The sequence below is a fragment of the Zeus faber genome, assembly GCF_960531495.2.
Source record: "Zeus faber genome assembly, chromosome: 2".
Taxonomy (NCBI): domain Eukaryota; kingdom Metazoa; phylum Chordata; class Actinopteri; order Zeiformes; family Zeidae; genus Zeus; species Zeus faber.
In genome coordinates, this window is record NC_137189.1 from 43,549,099 (window position 1) to 43,568,040 (window position 18,942).

General features: G+C 47.7%; 1 protein-coding gene across 1 annotated transcript in view; it reads left to right on the forward strand.

Annotated features, from left to right (window-relative positions):
* Positions 1-1,440: 1,440 nt before the first annotated feature.
* The window catches only part of tns1a (tensin 1a), a gene marked incomplete at its 5' end in the record, with an annotated part of 114,976 nt that continues 97,474 nt past the window's right edge, over positions 1,441-18,942 (forward strand). The window contains one exon of the mRNA XM_080023923.1: positions 1,441-1,536. Within this exon, the coding sequence (XP_079880049.1) occupies positions 1,441-1,536 (96 nt within the window). The remainder of the gene's footprint in view (positions 1,537-18,942) is intronic.

Below are 18,942 nucleotides of genomic sequence, written 5' to 3' on the forward strand. Positions count from 1 at the left end.
TTTCTCCATTCTGGCGGTTCTATTCCCAGTTGTTTCTCTGATACACCTCCCCCCCCCCTCTCCCCCCCCCCCCCTCTCCACCTCTCTCTCTTTCTCTCTCTCCCCCTCCCTCTCCACCTCTCTCCACCTCTCTCCCCCTCCCTCTCTCCCCCTCCCTCTCCCCTCTCTCCCCCTCTCCTCCTGTGCAGTCTGAGCGAGTGCTGCAGCAGCATCAGTGAAGACCTGCGTGTGTTTGGGAGAGGAGAGAGAGCGCGAGTGAAAGAGAGAGAGATCGAGCAGCCGTGAGAGACGTGTGAGTGTGTGTGTGTGTGTGTGTGTGTGTGCGTGTGTGTGTGCGCGCGCGCGTGCGTGTGCGTGTGTGTGTGTGTGTGCGTGCGCGTGTGTGTGTGTGTGTGTGCGTGTGTAAACGGAGCGTGTGTGTGTGTGTGTGTGAGGGCTAAACGCCGGGGATCCTCTTCAGCTCGGGGAACGTCTTCTGTGTGTGTGTGTGTGTGTGTGTGTGTGTGTGTGTGTGGAAATAGGAGAAAGAGAGAGAGAGAGGGAGAGAGAGGGCGAGAGAGAGAGAGGGAGAGAGGGAGAGAGAGGGCTATTCTCCGCCGCCGCAGAGAAGTGTGCCGGGGTTGCGTTTTTTTTTTCTCCTGTGGTGAGACGACGCGTGTGTGTGTGTGTGTGTGCGTGTGTGTGTGTGTGTGTGTGTGTGTGTGTGTGTGTGTGCGTGTGTGTGTGTGTGTGTGTGTGTGTGTGTGTGTGTGCGTGTGTGTGTGTGTGTGTGTGTGTGTGTGTGTGTGTGTGCGCGCGTGTGCGTGTGTGTGCGCGCGTCTGTGCCACAGCGTCGTTTGGCGAGCGGCGGGCTCCACCACCTCCACCTGCTTGAACAGAAGGAGGCAGGACAGACGGATGGACAGACGGACAATTCAGCTTTCTGGGTCGTTCTTGGGACCCCCTCTCTAGCACAGATCTAGACACCCCCACTCCCCCATTCCCCCAACCGCTGTGCAGTGGAATTGGGAGACGCCACACACACACACACACACACACACACACAACTGAATTGTGATTCTGAACCAGGACCCGGAATTCCGAGGAGCGGAGTCTTTTTTCATCTTCACCTTCTTTTCCCCCCATTTCCGAGGATCTAAATTAAAACAACTCCACTGCCGGATAGGAGATAGAGCGGGTCTCGGGGCTCGGTGCCGGTCTCTAGTCTCTGGTTGGTGTGTGCGTGTGTAAGTGTGTGTATGTGTGTGTGTGTGTGAGAGAGAGGGGTGCGTAAGGGGGTGCGCGGAGAGAGGATCCAAGCCCACCCTACCCCGGAGCTGGGGTGTCGGGTGGCGGGTAAGGGGGGGGGGAGGAGGGCAGGGAGGGGGGGGGGGGGGGGTTGGGGGTCGGAGGAGGCAGAGATAAGATAAGCCGGACGGACCGGACGGGACTCGGGGGGCCATGGCTCGCCTCAACTGGTGCCTGGCAGCTGTGATCAGCTGGGGCAAGTTCCTGTTCGCCTGCTTCTTCCCCCTGCGCGGGGCCAAGAGGGACAAGGTAAGGGGCTCCGTTGTGATGGGACGTCAAGGGGGTGGGGGTGGGGGAGACGGTCAGGCCGTTGGGTGGTGGTGGGCTCGGGGTGTTTTGGGGGGTTCTAGATTTGCCATCTTCCAAAGCCCAAGCTGGTGTCGCTGTGCGGGATTTTGATTGATTGGCGGTCGCCGTATCGCCGCTCATCGCGTCGTCTTGATCGCCTCACCTCCGCGTCGCCCGGCGCTCGTCGCCCCCATTCCCTGTGCCCCCGAACCATCCCCCCCCCCCCCGCCTCCTAACCGGGGGTACAGCTCGGCCTCCTTCAAGACCCTATTCAAGGTCAGTGTTACGCTGTTTTCCAAGTGGTACTTGACGGTTTATGGTGTTTGACGACCGGGGACGCTGAGACCGGGAGCCGGCTCGCACCTGGATCCAGCGGCCGATCCCCATCCCCTTTGCTCCACCTGCTGCGTAGGGTCACCTTGCCTCCCGCAGCGGCACCGCTGCACCCGAATCCTGCCCCCCCCCCCCCCCCCCCAAGAGAGTACTTTTCTCCCGTTATTTCCCCTCCTCCCCCCATTTTATTTGACGTCTCGGCTTCTCAGACCAGATTTAGTTGGTTTGGATTTGGGGGGGTGGAGGGAGTAGGGGTGGGGGGGGTGGGGGTCTGTCAGCGCTGCGCCATATTTCCGTGCTCCTGTGGCGCATGTGACTATGCCAGAGAGGCCGTTTAGTGAACGATATCAGTTGGACGCACGTTGCGTCTCATTGCGGAGCCATGGCTACGGGCGACAATTTGGGGACCGCAGTCTCTGGTCTTTGGTTGGTTCTTTTCCTCCTCTCTCTCTCTCTCTCTCTCTCTCTCTCTCTCTCTCTCTCTCTCTCTCTCTCTCTCTCTCTCCCATCTCCCACTATCACCGCGTGGAGTCAATCATGTGAAACGACCGGGTGCGTTCGAGCGGGACTCGGCTCCCAATCATCACATGGACACATGGCGGGAAGGCGGTGGGGTCATCTTCCGATGAGCGGCGACAGGGGGAGGTCGGCTGAGGAAAGTTTTTTTTTTTTTTTTTTCGTTTTTTTTTTTTGCTTGTTCCATTTTTTTGTTGAATTGTTTTTGTTTGTGTTTGGTCTTCATCGTGCTCTGGGTTTGGGAAGAAGCGTTCCCCCTCAAACCGTGACCGGAGCGGCGTCGTGGACTGCAGAGTCAGCGCTTTCTTTTACGTCTTGGTAGCTGACCTTGTTAGAGCATTAAGACTGCTTTTGGGACTTTTCTTTTTGTAGTGGTGGATAGCAGTGTGTGTGTGTGTGTGTTTATATATATATATATATATATATATGTGTGTGTGTGTGTGTATGCACTGTATGTATTATAGGTGCATCTTGTCTGTATCTAATAAATGTGTGAGTATGTGAATAATGGGTTCAAATTTCGTTTTCATTCATTTTGGATAAACTTGTTAGAGCTCGTTGTATTTTGAGGTTAATGTAAGACCTCTAGGCGCTCCTGGTACCCTAGCGGGCCCCGTTTTTCCGTCGGCCCCCCAAAAGCATTGAAGCCCTCCTCCCCACTAAACCAGGCTGGCGTCGGCGTTAAACCCGAATGCATTCTTCTTCTTCTTCTTCTTCTTCTTCCTCTTCTTCTTCTTCTTCTTCTTCTCCTTCTTCTTCTTCCACCGTGGGGTGGTGCTGGCGGTGGTGGTGGGAGCTGTGGACGGTGTGAATGGGCTGATGTTGTAAGAGCTGCATCCCATAATGCTGCAGCTGTCTGCTGTAGCCCCCCAACACCCACCCCCACCACCACCACCACCACCCCATTTACCCCAAGCCGTCCTCCCACCCCACGGCTCCAACACCACCCATACCACCATAGCACTTTCCACCACCACCCCCCCTGCTGCGTCGTCTTATCTCCTGCGTCCCGGCCTGCGCGTGTGAGCGTGCGCGCAGTGGCCGCTCTCTCTCTCTGTCTCTGTCTCTCTCTCTCTCTCTCTGTCTCTGTCTCTGTCTCTCTCTCTCTCTGTCTCTCTGTCTCTCTCTCTCTCTGTCTCTCTCTCTCTCTCGCTCTCTCTCTCTGCCCCTCTCTCGCTCTCTCTCTCTCTCTCTCTCTCTCTCTCTCTCTCTGTCTCTCTCTCTCTCCCTCTCTCTGTCTCTCTCTCTCTCTCTCTCTCTCTCTCTCTCTCTCTCTCTCTCTCTCCTCCTTGTCCATCCGTCCTCCTGTCGTCAGTTGTTCCCTCATTTTTTCTGATCACTTTGCATCGTGTTTTGCGTCGCTTTCCCTCCGGTGATGGATGGCGTGGCCGGCTGCGTTGCCGCGGTAACAAAGGTCCCGTCCACGTAGCAGGTGCCCTTTTTTTTTTCCTTCTTTTTTCTCTTCTGAGACTCCAGACTTCCGCTCCCAAAACTTTCACACCTTCTGCTTCGAGCGGTTCCACCCGGAGTGGAAGCGTAACACCTCCTTCTGCGCGTCTGGCTGCCGGGGCGAGACGGTGACGTCATCCCCGGACCGGCTGTCGTCTCAACCAAAAATCGGGGATCTCTCCCCGAAAAAGTGTTTTGGGGCTGTATATACCATGATATACGGTATATGGACATTGCACAAACGTCAATTTCGGGGGTTCATCCACAATGCCGTTTTGTCATTAATCTCCGCGGCGGGTGCAGGGGATGACGAAATCCAAAGTAGGAGTGACGCTCAGGAGCTCGTCACCTGTTATGAGGAGCTACGCAGCGCCGCCTTAGAGGGAGAAGTGACGGTGTTGATTGGAAACAACGCGACTGTTGTTTCGGTGACACCGCGCTCAAGGTCATGCTGTTAGGGGCCGCCAAGTGGGGCCGTTACGCACTCCGACTGCACGGCCTCCGCCTGCCGCGTTGCCTTTATACCGCGGAGGCCCCGCGGGGGTCGAATTGTGTCCACGCAAATGACCTGACGAGCTGTAGTACTAGAATCAACTGTATTCGTCAATGTCTTTTAAATCATAATTGGAGAAAAAAACGAAGAAAAAAACAACCAACTTGATAAGATATGTGGGAGAAATTCATATTGCTTGAATGAACCGGTCGCCGGCTTCCTTCCGCTCGTGCGCCACAGGTTGCCAAGGCAACGCGTCTCGTTTCGGTACCGGGTTGGGCGCGAGGCGGCCGTGGGCTACACGCGCCTCGCCGCCGTGGGAAGCCTCTGGAGACGCCGTGTTTCACCGTCTTTCCTGGGTCCGTCCGTCCAGGAACAGTTTGGGATTATGGTGGAATAATGTGTTTCTTGAAGTGATGCTATCACATTTGTTTTCCCATTTTATAACATTGCAACAGATATTGCAAAATGGTTGAATTATTATTATTATTATAGGAATGATATGATTGTCTTTATGATTCATATATAAATACCATTAATCATACTTTTATATATACAAATATTGGGGGGGGGGGCTGCAATAATGCAAAGATTGTGCTTCAGCAGCAAAAACATTGTGTTGTTGTTGTTGTTTTTTGCTGTGACCGTAATGTATCATTCATTTGGCTTCGTGTCATCCTAAATTGGCGTTAAATGAACGGGGCGTGGGGTAGTAAACAGCTGATCATGTGACTTAGAACCTCCTTAGAGCATCCACCCCGTGTCTATGTGATCGTATGACTCTGGTCGGTGTCACTCGAAATACGCAGAAGATTCGGAATACGCAGAAACGGACGTGTGTGTGTGTGTGTGTGTGTGTGTGTGCGCGTGTGTGCGTGTTTCCCAAGTTATGGGAGAGCACGCGAGCGCAACATGGAGACCGGAGACCGAACAGCAGAACGGGCCCGGTCTTTAGAGGGGAAGCCTGTGCCGCCCGTGTCAACCTCCCGGTCGGTAAGGACGGCAGACAGGCCACCTGACGTCAGCGGCGGGACTCACCGACGGAGGTCTCTGCGGGAGACGCGACTCCCGGGCGGATGCGGTCGGACGGCCGGCGCTGGCCGCGGGACTTATTCGGTAACGGTTACGTTACGCCATCGGTTCATTGTTAATGGTGTTATTGTTATTGTTGTTATCGGCATCATCATCACAGCCGATCCGGTAAAAAAAAACAAAAAACAAAAACACCTGGAGATCTCCCACCTCCATTCACTTAAAATGGACAAACTCATTTATTGTCGCATCAGGGATTCCGCGGTTGGCACACACGCAAACGTGCGGGCTTTGAAACATTTAACACACACACACACACACACACACACACACACACACACACACACACACACACACACACACACACACACACACACACGTGTGTGTGTGTGTGTGTGTGTGTGTGTGTGTGTGTGTGCGCGTGTGCGTGTGCGTGTGCGTGTGTTTTGTGCGGGGCTGCAGCAGCGAGGCGTGTCGTGTGATTGGCTGCGAGGGGAGCGCGGAGGTTTGGCTCTGAGGGAGTGCTGTGCTCAGTTTCCATGGCAACGCAGCGCACACACACACACACACACACACACGCGCATCACGCATGACGGCCTGACTTAGTAGAGGAGTTGGGATGGCGGCGTGCGCGCGGCGCGTGCGCGGCGTGTTCGGGCTCCATTGCGCGTTACACAGCACGTTTGCTGATGTCCGGTTTTTTTTTTTGTGACTTGTCCTCTTCCTCCTCTTCCTCCTCTTCCTCCTCTTCCTCCTCTTCCTCCTCTTCCTCCTCTCCCTTTCCCTCTTCCCCCTCCTTCCCTCTCTCCATCCTCCTCTCCTCCTCCGCTCCTCTCTCTTCTCCTCTTTGCTCTCCTCCCCTCTCGTCTCCCCCCTCTCCCCTCCTCTCCATTGTCCCTCTATCACTCCTCCCCTCCCCCCGCCTCCTCTCTCTCTCTCCTCTCCTCCTGTGTGAGTTTTATATTTATTTGTTTGACTTGTATATATTTACCTTCTCTGCGACGGGAAGACGTCCCCGGAAGCGAGAGAAATGCCTCTTCTCCACAGAGCAAGAAAAAATACCAACGCATTTGTTTTGATATTGAATCCTCATATTAGTTTTTTTTTTTTTTGTCCAAACCTTTATTTTGTATATTTATATATATATTTTTTTCCCCTCTCTTTTTGTCGCGTACCATACCCTGGTCTTGCCGAACGGAGGTAGAGGGCCACAAACGCTTCCCCTTCCTCCGGACAGATGAGTGGATGAATGGACGGACGGACGGACGGATGGGGGAGGAGGGTGGTTTTCAGAGAGGGAGGGAGAGATGCTTTGTTATTCCACCATTAAAGCTTTAATGTGATGGATTCTCCAGTGACAGCAGTGGAGCCCGGCAGAGCAGCCGAGGAAGACGGACGCTCCTCCCCCTCCGTCCGTCCTTCCTTCCTCCCTTCTCTCTCTCTCTCTCTCTCTCTCTCTCTCTCTCTCTCTCTCACTCTCTCCCACCCCCTCTCCCCTTCCCTCTCTCTCCCTCTCCAAGGAGGTAATTTGTACAAAGGAGGAAGTCAGGGCTACAAAGGGAGCTGTCCTTATAGTGAACAGCGGTCTCAAACCCTGGCTCCTGTACCTAGTTGTCTCTGAAGAGAGGTGTCTGTGCTCTTACTGACCTGTGGTTTGGGTCTGTTTTTGTTGTTTTTTTTGGTTCCTTCGTAATCAAGTCTCCGCTGCCGTGACGTGACTTACTGATAATAAAGGAACCTTAAAAGTCAAAGTCTCTCCCTCTCTCTGTCTCTCTCTCTCTCTTCGAATCCTCTTTTTTCCTCTGGGATGGGTTTTTCCTCTCTCTTTTAAATCGAAACGGAGGCTCTCATCCAAAGCGGCTTCCGCGGGGCGCGTTCGTCCGTCGGGGAATCGACCGTACGCAACGTGTCATCGCCGGCAAAGGCTTTGAACCGGAAGGAGTAAGGTCAGGCTCGCACGGGCGGAGGCGGCGTAAGACGAGATGATTTGGAGGGTTCTTCGAAAAATGTGGTTGCTTGTTTGGGAGAACCCTGCATTTCTAAAAAATGTTACGAAAATGTGTTTTTACAATTTTTTTTTCATTTGGTTTCTATGAAAAACACGCACCCCACATCGCTAAGCAACCCCACCCATTTTCCCCTGGCCCGCTTGATTTGGGCTTGTGTTTGGGGACAACGTTGCGTACGTGCCCCGCGGAGCTGGTCACACAGCTCGGCGGAGACACACTGGGATTAGGGAGCGTTAGATGGTTAGAAGGGGTTTGAAGAGCCTGTCGTCCAGCCTGCTACTAGGATGTGAGTAAAATAGACCCGTGGCATTTCGGATGTACTCTTTGGTCAGGGAGCCTTTTGCCAACATCTTGGCCTCGCAATGCATTGTGGGATACGTACTAAATAGTATCAAAGACCCTTTTCACTTCGGTCTTTGGGAGTGAAGCAGGTTGTCCAGTGGAGCTTCTACCCTCAGAGTGTGTGTGGCTTTTTGTGTGTGTGTGTGTGTGTGTGTGTGTGTGTGTGTGTGTGTGTGTGTGTGTGCACGTGCGTTCGTGTGTGCGTGTTTTTCTAGTGTATGTATTTGTGTGTGTGTGTGTTCTCCACAGTGTTGTGTTGGGAATAAGGGAGTTAGTAACTGACCTCGGACGATTCGCTTCTCTCCCAATCTTTATTTATAGAAGCGTAATTCCACACAGGCCTGCGATGGCCGCCCTAAAAATCTACAAATATATTGAAAAGGGAGCGACGCTGAACTTATGGCGATGTTCAGTCAGGGGACCACGGAATCGACTGAAGGGCCGTGTGAAATGGTATTTAGAGCAGCGCAAACGTCTGGGAATTAAGGTTTTTCTGCTCAACAGCAACGTCCCGCCAGCCATTTGTTTTGCGGAACGTCCACATTTCCAAAACTTTTTTTTAAACAAAAATGTAAGCTTTCAGGTTGAGGTCTCAAGCTTTCTTTGAACGCGTTTCACGTGCAAAGGAATAGAAACTCAGACATTGAGTTATTATCATATCACCATATCCTACTGAAGGTATTGCTAAGCCACATACTGTATATGGTACATTATGGTTACAAATATTGATTAGTCACATAAAAAAAAAAAAAAAAAAAAAAAGTGATTTTCTTTGTGATGTTTCTGCAAATTCAACAAACAACAAAAACAATCCCAGAAAATGTCCCATGGTTCCTATAGTACCGCAGAAACTGCTTTATGTATCACATTGTTGATGTAATGAGAGCTGGATGTAGGACATGTCACATTATAAACACACATGCAAGCACTTACAAACACGTACACACACACACACACACACACACACACACACACACACACACACACACACACACACACACCTGGTGGATCCACATCCAGCAGAAACCTGCTGCAGTTCATTCTCTGCCACTAGAGGCTGCTGTGAGCCAGCACACTGCAGGGGACAGGGTGGTCTCCTGGTTCACATCAGGAATGTCAAACCCAAGGCACCGGGCTGAGCCTGGCCCCTAATTCTAGCTTCTGGAAATGTGACAGTTTGTCCAACACGTAGTCAGGACAGTAGTTAAATGATCTATCGATCGATCGATCTATCAATCTATGTATGCATGTATGTATGTATGTATGTATGTATGTATGTATGTATGTATGTACTGTATCTGTCTGTCTGTCTATCTATCTGTCAGGCTGGGGCCATCTTGCAAAATTCCAATCGCTGGGGGGCAGCGACCGGTGATGTACGATTTTATCAGGAGCGCGCGCATAGAACGCCATGTAACGTGGCAAATGAGGTCTCCCCCGTTCCAGAAGTGCAGGATTTATTATTTGCAAGTAAAGTATTTGCACAAAAACATCCAGTTTTTACAAAATTAAGTCCGAAAGCAACGGGGAGACGTGCACGTTTTTTTCTTTTTGGAACAGGACGGAGCGGGACAGTCCCCGAACGCAGTTGTGTTTAAAAAAAATGTTGTTTCGTACATGGAACAGAGAAACAAATAAATAGATCTAAAATAAAAAACACAGGCGCATGAGCCGGCGTCGTGCACCGCTAAGAAACCAAATAAAGCTTGGCTCCAGCTCTCTGAGTTGGGTTGACGTTTCTCATTTTCCATACAAGTAAGAAACTAAGGAAACAAAATAAATTAAAATCTTTCTCCATGATATGATATGTTGTATCGCCTACTATCTCCCTCTCTCTCTCTCTCTCTCTCTCTCTCTCTCCCTCGCTCTACCTACTTGTTCCCATTGAAGGCTCTGCTGCCGATGGCTGTGATCTACAGTCGCCTCGGCCCTGGTGACAAACGTACTTATTGTGGTTCAATTTGGATAAAAGCGTTGGGTGAATGTGTAAATGCATCAGTTGGCGCTCACCGGACGGCGCCGCCGCCAGAGTTATGGCGTCCGACAGGGACCTAAAACGTAAAACGAACCATTTCAAATGAAATCGCCCGTTAGCCCCGTACGCATCAGCGTGTGCGGCGTTCGCGCCGTGATTTAGGGCGGTTTGGGCGGATGCACTCCCGCCCATCCGTGCATACTCACGCGCGGAAATGCATGTGCGCACGTGCAGCGCGAGGCCAGGCGGCGGGGCACGCACACACACGCGCACGACGCCAGCACACGCACAGTCGTTAGCGCAGAAAATGAACACATACGCATACATCCTTATACACATGCACATAAACACACCGAAAATAACACGCACATGCATGTACACGCACACACTCAGGCACTCACACACAGAGAAATGCATGAGGACACCGTGACAACGACCGGGGACGACACTGAAAAGTTGCAGGTTTGATTCCCACGCCGGGTCTTGTCAATATTTCCTTTCAAACAGAGGAAGAAACAGAGGTGTGCATCCGTGAGGAGGGAGGAGAGAGAGAGAGTGAAAGACTGAAGTGTGGTTATTCAGCAGAGGAGCAGAGGTGAGGTATGCGGTGGGGGGACAGTCCCATGAATAGGGTGTGTGTGTTTGGAGAGAGTCTTTTTAGAAAGAAAAATAAAAGCCACCCCTCGGCCAAGGGAAGTTACCATTGAAAGAGAGAGAGAGAGAGAGAGAGAGAGAGAGCGAGGGGGAGAGAGAGGTCGAGCGAGAGAGAGAGAGAGAGAGAGAGCAGCAGAAGAGAGGCTGCGTGGGAACGAACGAGAGCTCCCATCAGTATCAGATGGGAGGAGGAGGGGAGGTTTGCCCGTCGAAGACCGTTAGAGATAGAGGGAGAGCGGAATGGATCTCCTCCTTCGTCCGACCCGGGGCGGGACATGAGAGGATCCTGCCCTGACACGGTTTTGGGGTTTTTTCGTTTTTTTTTGTTTCATTTTTCCCGGGATGCCCTCCGTGTCCCTGCCTCTGCCCTCGGCTCTTTCAGGAAGAGCCAAGACCTGGATCTGCCTCTCTTGCATGTTCTGGGTAAGCACTGAGCCAGTGGTTCCAAATGATTGGGGTTTTTTTTATTGCGAAATTTAAAAAATGTGATTAATCACTTCAAAACGGTGCGATTAATCACAATTAATCGTCTTTTTTGCTTAATTATTTGTATTAATTGGACCAATACCATGCGATTCATTATGATTAGTTGTCTTTTTTGCATAATTATTTTTATTAATTGGACCAATACCATGCGATTAATCATGATTAATCATCTTTTTTGCTTAATTATTTGTACTAATTGGTCCAATACCATGCGATTAATCATGATTAGTTGTCTTTCTTGCTTAATTATTTGTATTAATTGGACCAATACCATGCGATTGATCATGATTAATCACCTTTTCACCTTCAAAGATTGATAAATCACGATGAAGCACACGTTAACTTTGACAGCCATAATATATACAATGATATCTTTATAGGAGAGGTGTGACGCTGAGCAGAACTCGCGGTTCCTTATGTCCCTCGTTTTTTGTTTTTTTGGGGGGGCGGGGTCACAGTTTGATGCGTTTTCACAGTGGCAAAGGAAGAAATGCAGGAAGAGTGTGTTCGATAAATGTTGAAACATGTTACAACAGGGCTGGTCGATATTGACAAAATTAAATATCGCAATATATTTGGACCAGTACCTCAATCAGGATCATTTGATGATATTTTGGGGATAGGACTCAAGTTATTTACACGCAAGAAATGGTCGAGAAGCGATCATTAGCAGTATGGATATTATGTTTGATTAGAACAGGCAGATCAGTCTATGACATTCACAAAGTTGTCTCAAATCTATCTTATATATATTATATATATAGATATTATATTGATATATCACCCAGCTCTGTTAGAGCGTTAAATCATTCAAATGTCTGAGGATCTTAGAATATTTTCAGTGACGTGACCAGTTGCACCTGAACTACGGCAACACTTTGTCAGATCCACACCCCAACGTGTCCGGCGTTACCATCGTGCACAACGTGGGGTCCAGAGACCCCTCAGGGGTCTTTCAAGAGGATCCAGGGGGTCCCCAGAAAGATTATCAATAGTTAGACGTTATAATTAGAGAATGTACAATAATGACTGTTTTGATACTAGTTCCACTGTAATCTCCCTAGCTACTATATATTATAGACAGGTATAGCAGTTCTCAGATTGGGTGTCCCAGAGACATTAACCTATCAAAGGGGGCCTGTGGCCTAACGTGTATTAAATTGCGGGTCTTTTATCTGAAAAAGTTGGAGAATCGCTGCAATTTACAAAATATAGTTTAATATACAGTGACCTCTGAACTCCTCATCGTTGTGCAGGCGCCACTCGTTTCGCCCATCGTCTATAATTGAGACCATTAAGGTCAAGAAACACAATTTCATTGTTTTGATCAGTGACGAGCAGTCAGTACGGCCTAAAATGTCCATCCCCTGAACACCAAGGTGACGTCATTCCACATTGTCTGCCATTGAGGTTGATATTTTCCTCTTTGGCGCTGAAGGACGAGACTCGAGCCGGAGCACGTAGGCGTCATGGTCTCCACCCAATCGGGTGTGAAGGGCAACGGCGCACAGGGGTGACGAGTCGGTCGTCCTCTGAGGTTCCTCTTTGAATTTGTGAAGTGGTTGGACGTTAAAGGTCAGATTGGCCAGTGTCCGTGGAGCGTCCCCAGCAAGCCTCCAAGAGATGTTTGGGGCTGTACTGGTGGTCCACTGGACAACTAAAGGTTCTTGGATCTCCGTCTTGCAACGTCCAAACGGACGACACCCTGGCTGTTTCTCCGAGTGCTTCTGAGTTCTTTGCGATTTGCCTTTTCCCTCATTCGTCTTTCTCGGAGGAACGTCTCCCACCGCGATGCCGATAGCCCCGCTGGCCGCTAATCCTTAGCCGCCCGCTCCTGCTTCTGCCTCCTGCTCCCTGCTCCGTGATCCGTGATCGGTGCAGGCCTAATCTAGTTGACTGCTCTGCGGTGGCTTGCATGTTCTCGTGCGTCCAAACAGGCCGAGCGGCAGCGCGGCTATTTCTGGTTCCTCCTGTATAATTCAATCTGCGGCTGCTCCTTCACTGCTCACTGCTGCTGCTGCTGCTGCTGCTGCTTCCCCGTCCAGGACCTGGACCCAGTGTGTGAGACACCGGGGGCTTCCTCGCAGCGGGAATGTCCTCACACACACGCACGCACACACACACACGCACACACACACGCGCTCACTCACGCATACTGCTGCATGTACAGTATGTATGTACAGTATGTGCAGATGTGCACGGGCCACGTGGACACGTGTAAAGCTCACATGCAAAGGGCCCAGTGCGACGACCCACCATGTTGTGTGCCTGTTCCCAAAGCCTTTTATCTTGCACACCCAGGGACCCCTTTTCACTTTCGTCTTTTCTTTTCAAAGGGGGGTTGCACAGATTTTTTTTAATACAGATTGGTGGATTTTATTATATTTTTCTGAGAATTTTGACCGAATTCCCTCCATAATTATCTGGGGTTGTTTTGTGTGTGTGTGTGTGTGTGTGTGTGTGTGTGTGTGTGTGTGTGTGTGTGTGTGTGTGTGTGTGTGTGTGTGTGTGTGTGTGTGTGTGTGTGTGTGTGTGTGTGTGAGCCCATATGGTCTCCGCTCACCTCCACTTGTTTAACATATTGCGTGGTTACTCATCACACAGGTTTTAAGCTGCTTTGTGCCTCTAAACACAAACACACTGCTTAAAATAAAAACTGGCAACCCAGTGTTGCCAGTTGAGACATCTGCCCTGTGATGCCTTCAGTGAAAAGGGGCATTTATTGGGTTTACTGGATTTTTGCTTCTTCGTCTCCAAAATGCCGCCAGAATTTACAGATTTTTAAATTTCAATTTAAATATATATATATATATATATATATATATATTTAAATATTCATATTTTGAATATAAATATATCTCTTAATCTACAAATGCTAAAAATACACAAATCTGTATTTCCATTTTTAAATACAAAAAATAGAATAAACATAAATATGTCTCTCTTGACAACTAAATTCTACAATCCCACAAATCTGGACTTGGATTTTAAAATTCAAAAGCATATATAGCAGGTGTATGGACAGGCTTCAAAAATGGAGCGGGAGTTTTTTAAAAAAATTTATTCTTCAGTGTGAAGATAAATATCAGATTTGTGGATTTCAAAGTGGATTTTTGGGTTTGATTCTCTTCATACTTTTCACGTCTATTTGTGAATTGTGATACAGAATTCAATCCTTCTGTATGTTCCCTCGGCCTGTGAGCAGACGTGAGATGTCCGTGGTGGAGTGGAGCAAATGGAGATGGAGGGAAAGATTGAGGATGAGAGGAGCTTGAGAAGTGGGATCTATGAATATTATCAATTATTGAGAGAGAGGAGATAAATATTGAGTTTGACACTCTGGCGCTTCGTGGCGCAGCTCGGCTCCATCCAGTGCTCCGCTCCTTCATTCAGCAGCGGCGTCTATCCGAACAAAATATGGATCTGGAAATATGAATGTGAAGAACGTCCGTCCACCTTTCCCGCTGTGTTGAGCTGGGTGGTGGCGCAACTCAGACCTGCCAACCTGCACGCATTTTGTGTGCCAGCTACGCAATTCTTAGTCAAAATACGAAGGTACGAAATGCCAGCTGAAACTACAAATTTTTTTTTTAAGATATATAAATATATATATATATACATGTAAAATTGTAATTTAATGACGGAAATCATTCAATGTAACACCATATCATATATTTATTGGGTATTCAAACTACATCCCTCGGATTGGACCAGATGCTACGACCTGTGGTTCTGTAAGCCCTCCCTCTCCTATCACTCAAACTCCCCTGGTACGCAGCGCACTGAGCGCTACTTTATTATCCACCGAGACGTAACGCTGCATTGTGAGGTAAAATGGGAAGTGGGAGAGTTATAATAAAGCACAAACATGTCACCGTAATGTTAACATATAAAACGTGAGAGGCAGTGATCGATCGGCCGGTGACCGGAATTGGTCAGTTTTCACCGGTCGATCAGTGTCAGATATATTTTCAGATTCTGTGCCGGTCAAATTGACACACCCGATATGGTGCTCATGTACTGTACTTTGTAAATTGCTCCCATACTCAAACCTGATATCAACGTAATGTAGCGTGGTTGAGCAAAAGAAAGAAAATGTGGGCTGTTTGGAGGTACTTCAAGGTAAACAATTCGATCAATTCGATCAATTATTTATCCATCGCCTGACAATTTTCCAAGATTTTGCATCCCGAGTTTCTATCGCTGTCACAGCCGAGCTCCACTCGTGATGAAAGGTTCCACTCTTTTATGAGACTTGGTTCTTGACGAGTCACTCAAGTATTTGCACTTAAAGTGAAAGAGACTTTCATTTGAAGTTTGAACTGGACATCTCCTTGTTAGTTCTGTGTTGGGTCCTACTAAAACTCAGTCAGAGTTACAGGTTGAATTACAGTGAAACTTGGTGACCGTCCCTTATTCAGTTTTATTGAAACTCAGTGACAGATTTGTGATTCAAGATGTTTATTTGTCACATACATAACATACAAGCAAAAATACATATATGTAGTGAAATGACACTGTTTCATGTTCTGTTATTGTTCCACAGTGACTAATGTACAATAATAAACACTGTGTCAAAATCAGTTATTTCACCATTGTGGTAACTGAAAATTGCAGCGTTAGTCCGTATGTGCAGCTGTCCAATCATGTGAGCGTGATCACGCGATTTATTAGTCATCGACGTCCAGCAGATGGGAAATGGGATAGCGCTCTGCGGTTCCATCAGACAAAATGCAGTAGATCAGACGGAATCAGAATCTGTATATTCAGCCAGCTGCATTTTTATGTACAAGTGACTGGTTCATTGCTGTAGCAGACAGTGAAGGCATAAAGACATATACAGTATATGTACTGTATGTATGACAAGCCTATATATACAAATAGCCAAATACATACATATATATACAAAAAATAGCAAAACTTTAACAATATAAATAACCATTATACCGTATATTAAATATACCCCGCAAAGGTTTAGCTTGGACAAAATGTAGATAGATAGATAGATAGATAGATAGATAGATAGATAGATAGATAGATAGATAGATAGATAGATAGATAGATAGATTCAAGGGGTTTATTCGTCACATACACATACTTCCGTACATATATGCAGTGAAATGTCAACGCAACGCACCCGGTGATTATGCACAATATGTTCTAGATTGAACAAGTAAATCGAATAATATAGAAAATAATAAAATAAAATAAAATAACTCAAAGGTAATGCAGAGTGGGGGTACAAACCGGAATTTCTTCAGCTGCCTGAGGTGGTAAAGACGCTGCCTCGCCTTTCTCACCAGAGTGTCTGTGTGTAGTCCATGTTAAGTCCTCCATGATGTGGACTCTCAGGCCCCATTAATCACCAAGGGCGCGTGTGTCCTCAGTTGTAATCCTCTCCTAAAGTCCACCATCAGCTCCTTAGTTTTGCTGACGTTCAGGTGGAGGCTGTTGTCCTGGCACCAGAGTGACAGGTCAGGCACCTCCTCGCGGTAGGCCTTCTCATCGCCGTCAGTGATCAGGCCCACCACGACGGTGTCGTCGGCAAACTTGATGATGGTGTTGGAGCTGGACCTGGCCACACAGTCATGTGTGTACAGGGAGCACAGTAGGGGGTTGAGGACGCAGCCCTGGGGGGGCCCTGTGTCCAGAGTGAGGGAGCTGGACATGTGCCTCCCCACCCTAACCACCTGGGGCCGGGCTGTGAGGAGGTCCAGGATGCAGGCACACAACATACAGTCCTAGCTCCTGCAGCTTGACAGCCAGTCTGGTGGGGACCATGGAGTTGAAAGCTGAACTATAGTCGATGAACAGCAATATCACATAGGCCCCCTTCTGTTCCATCCAGGTGCGTGAGCGTGGTCTGCAGTACCTGGGAGACCGCGTCATCCGTGGATCTGTTCTGCCGGTACGCAAAGATAGACATAGATAGATAGATAGATAGATAGATAGATAGATAGATAGATAGATAGATAGATAGATAGATAGATAGATAGATAGATAGATAGATAGATAGATAGATAGATACATAGATACATAGATAGAATCAGAATCGGTTTAATCTACCAAATACATTTTCATATAGAAGGAATTTCTTGTGAGACTTGTAAAAAATGTCCAAAAATAATTGGAAAAAATTCCCTTTGGATTCCGTAGGATTTATTTGGGATTTTTATAAAAGGACAGTGACAGGACAGTTTATTTTCAGAGGGACATTTAGGGCAACATTATAAACTATACAAAATTACATGTGAGCTTTTTTCATTTGATTTGCTGAATAGAGTAATTTAAAGTCTGCTTCAACTTTTGTTTTGTTTAGCATCCAAATTCCTGAACTTATTTAGCAGTAACCAAGCAGATTGCTAAGTTTACTGTTACAAGTTTTCATAGAGGAGGATTGGTGAACTGCTGTAACAGACAATCAGCGTAAAAAAAGCTAAACAGTTGGAAAAAAATAGCCAAATATATAGAAATGCACAGAATATACAAAGTGTGATTCAATGCACAGGATACATTGTTGGTATAGGAATATTCAAGATTCAAGATTCAAGATAGTAGTAGTAGTGAAACTTTATTTGTCCCCAGAGAGACAGTTGGTTTTGCAGCAGTGAAAACATTAATAACACAAGATCAAAAAACACAAAATTAAATAAAACATATAATAAAAAAAACAGAATGCATGTAAAAAAAGTGTATATATGTGTGTGTGTGTGTATATATGTATATATATATATATATATGTGTGTGTGTGTGTGTGTGTGTGTGTGTGTGTGTGTGTGTGTGTGTGTGTGTATAAATTTAAATCTATAAACAAATAAACACACAAACAAACAAACAAATAAATAAATAAATATATATATATAGTATTAATGATATTATTACTAAGTATTAAACATATATCAATCTATATGACTCGGTCCTCCTCCGCCCCGTGGCAGTTGGACGTGTGTGTGCTGAGATGCATGTGAGATCCATGATGTCTGCAGCGCTCTAACACAGTTCCTCTATCGACTGGACAGGGTTCCCCTGGGGCTCCGCAGATCAATCCTGCTCTGATTGGCCCCTTACATGTTTCCCCTGCACTGTCACCTTCAGTCTGTGTGTGTGTGTGTGTGTGTGTGTGTGTGTGTGTGTGTGTGTGTGTGTGTGTGTGTGTGTGTGTGTGTGTGTGTGTGTGTGCGTGCTTGTGCGTGCTTGTGTGTGTGTGTGTGTGTGTGTGTGTGTGTGTGTGCATGGTATATGATGTACCACCACCGGCGGTTTTGTGAGGGGGCATGTGTGAAATGGGAAAGCAGGCGTGTGTTGATGTACACATGTGCATGTACCCTATGCGCGTGCACATATGTGCGCACGTCCGTGGCCTGTGGTATCCCAGAAATACCATTACGCTCAGTGTTTCGCAGCCTTTGTTCCTACAGTGGAATAATCCCACGGCACTACATTAGCGTCCTGGTCGTCACGAAAAACATCACAAACTGTGATTATTATTATTATTATTATTATTATTATTATTATGGCCAACTAATAAATAATGATGCAAGACTTGGAAACGGGTCGTTCGTAGTGAACAAATCTTTTCAGAAGTTGGAAGTCAGGAGTCAGTCGGGCAGGACCGGGCGAGTGACCAGTTTCAAATTAAAGACCGAGGGACAAAAGGTCGAGGCGCTTGGCATAATTCACATTGGATTTATTGATCATTTGATTTACATTTTTCAATACCAAAATCATTTTGACGGAATTCAACTCAGAGCTGAACAGACTTTTCCGGCTCTTGTCCGTCCGTTCAGGAAGTCCTCCCTCGCTCACGGTGCGTTAACAGCAACTGGACCGAAGGAACCAAGAGACGGAAAGTGGAACGACTCGGTGACTCGCAAAGAACCGAGTCTCGTCAAGGAGCTCTACCTTTCATCACTACTAATACCTGAGCTTATTTTGGTGAACGCGGTGCTGCTGTTCTGCTCGAACGAATGAGTTAGATGAATCAGCACAGCCCTGCAATTATGACCTTGCAGCACAAAAAGCCAATTTCTGTTCTTAATTTTTTTTTTTTTCAAGCGGCATTTAAAACATTTTCATGG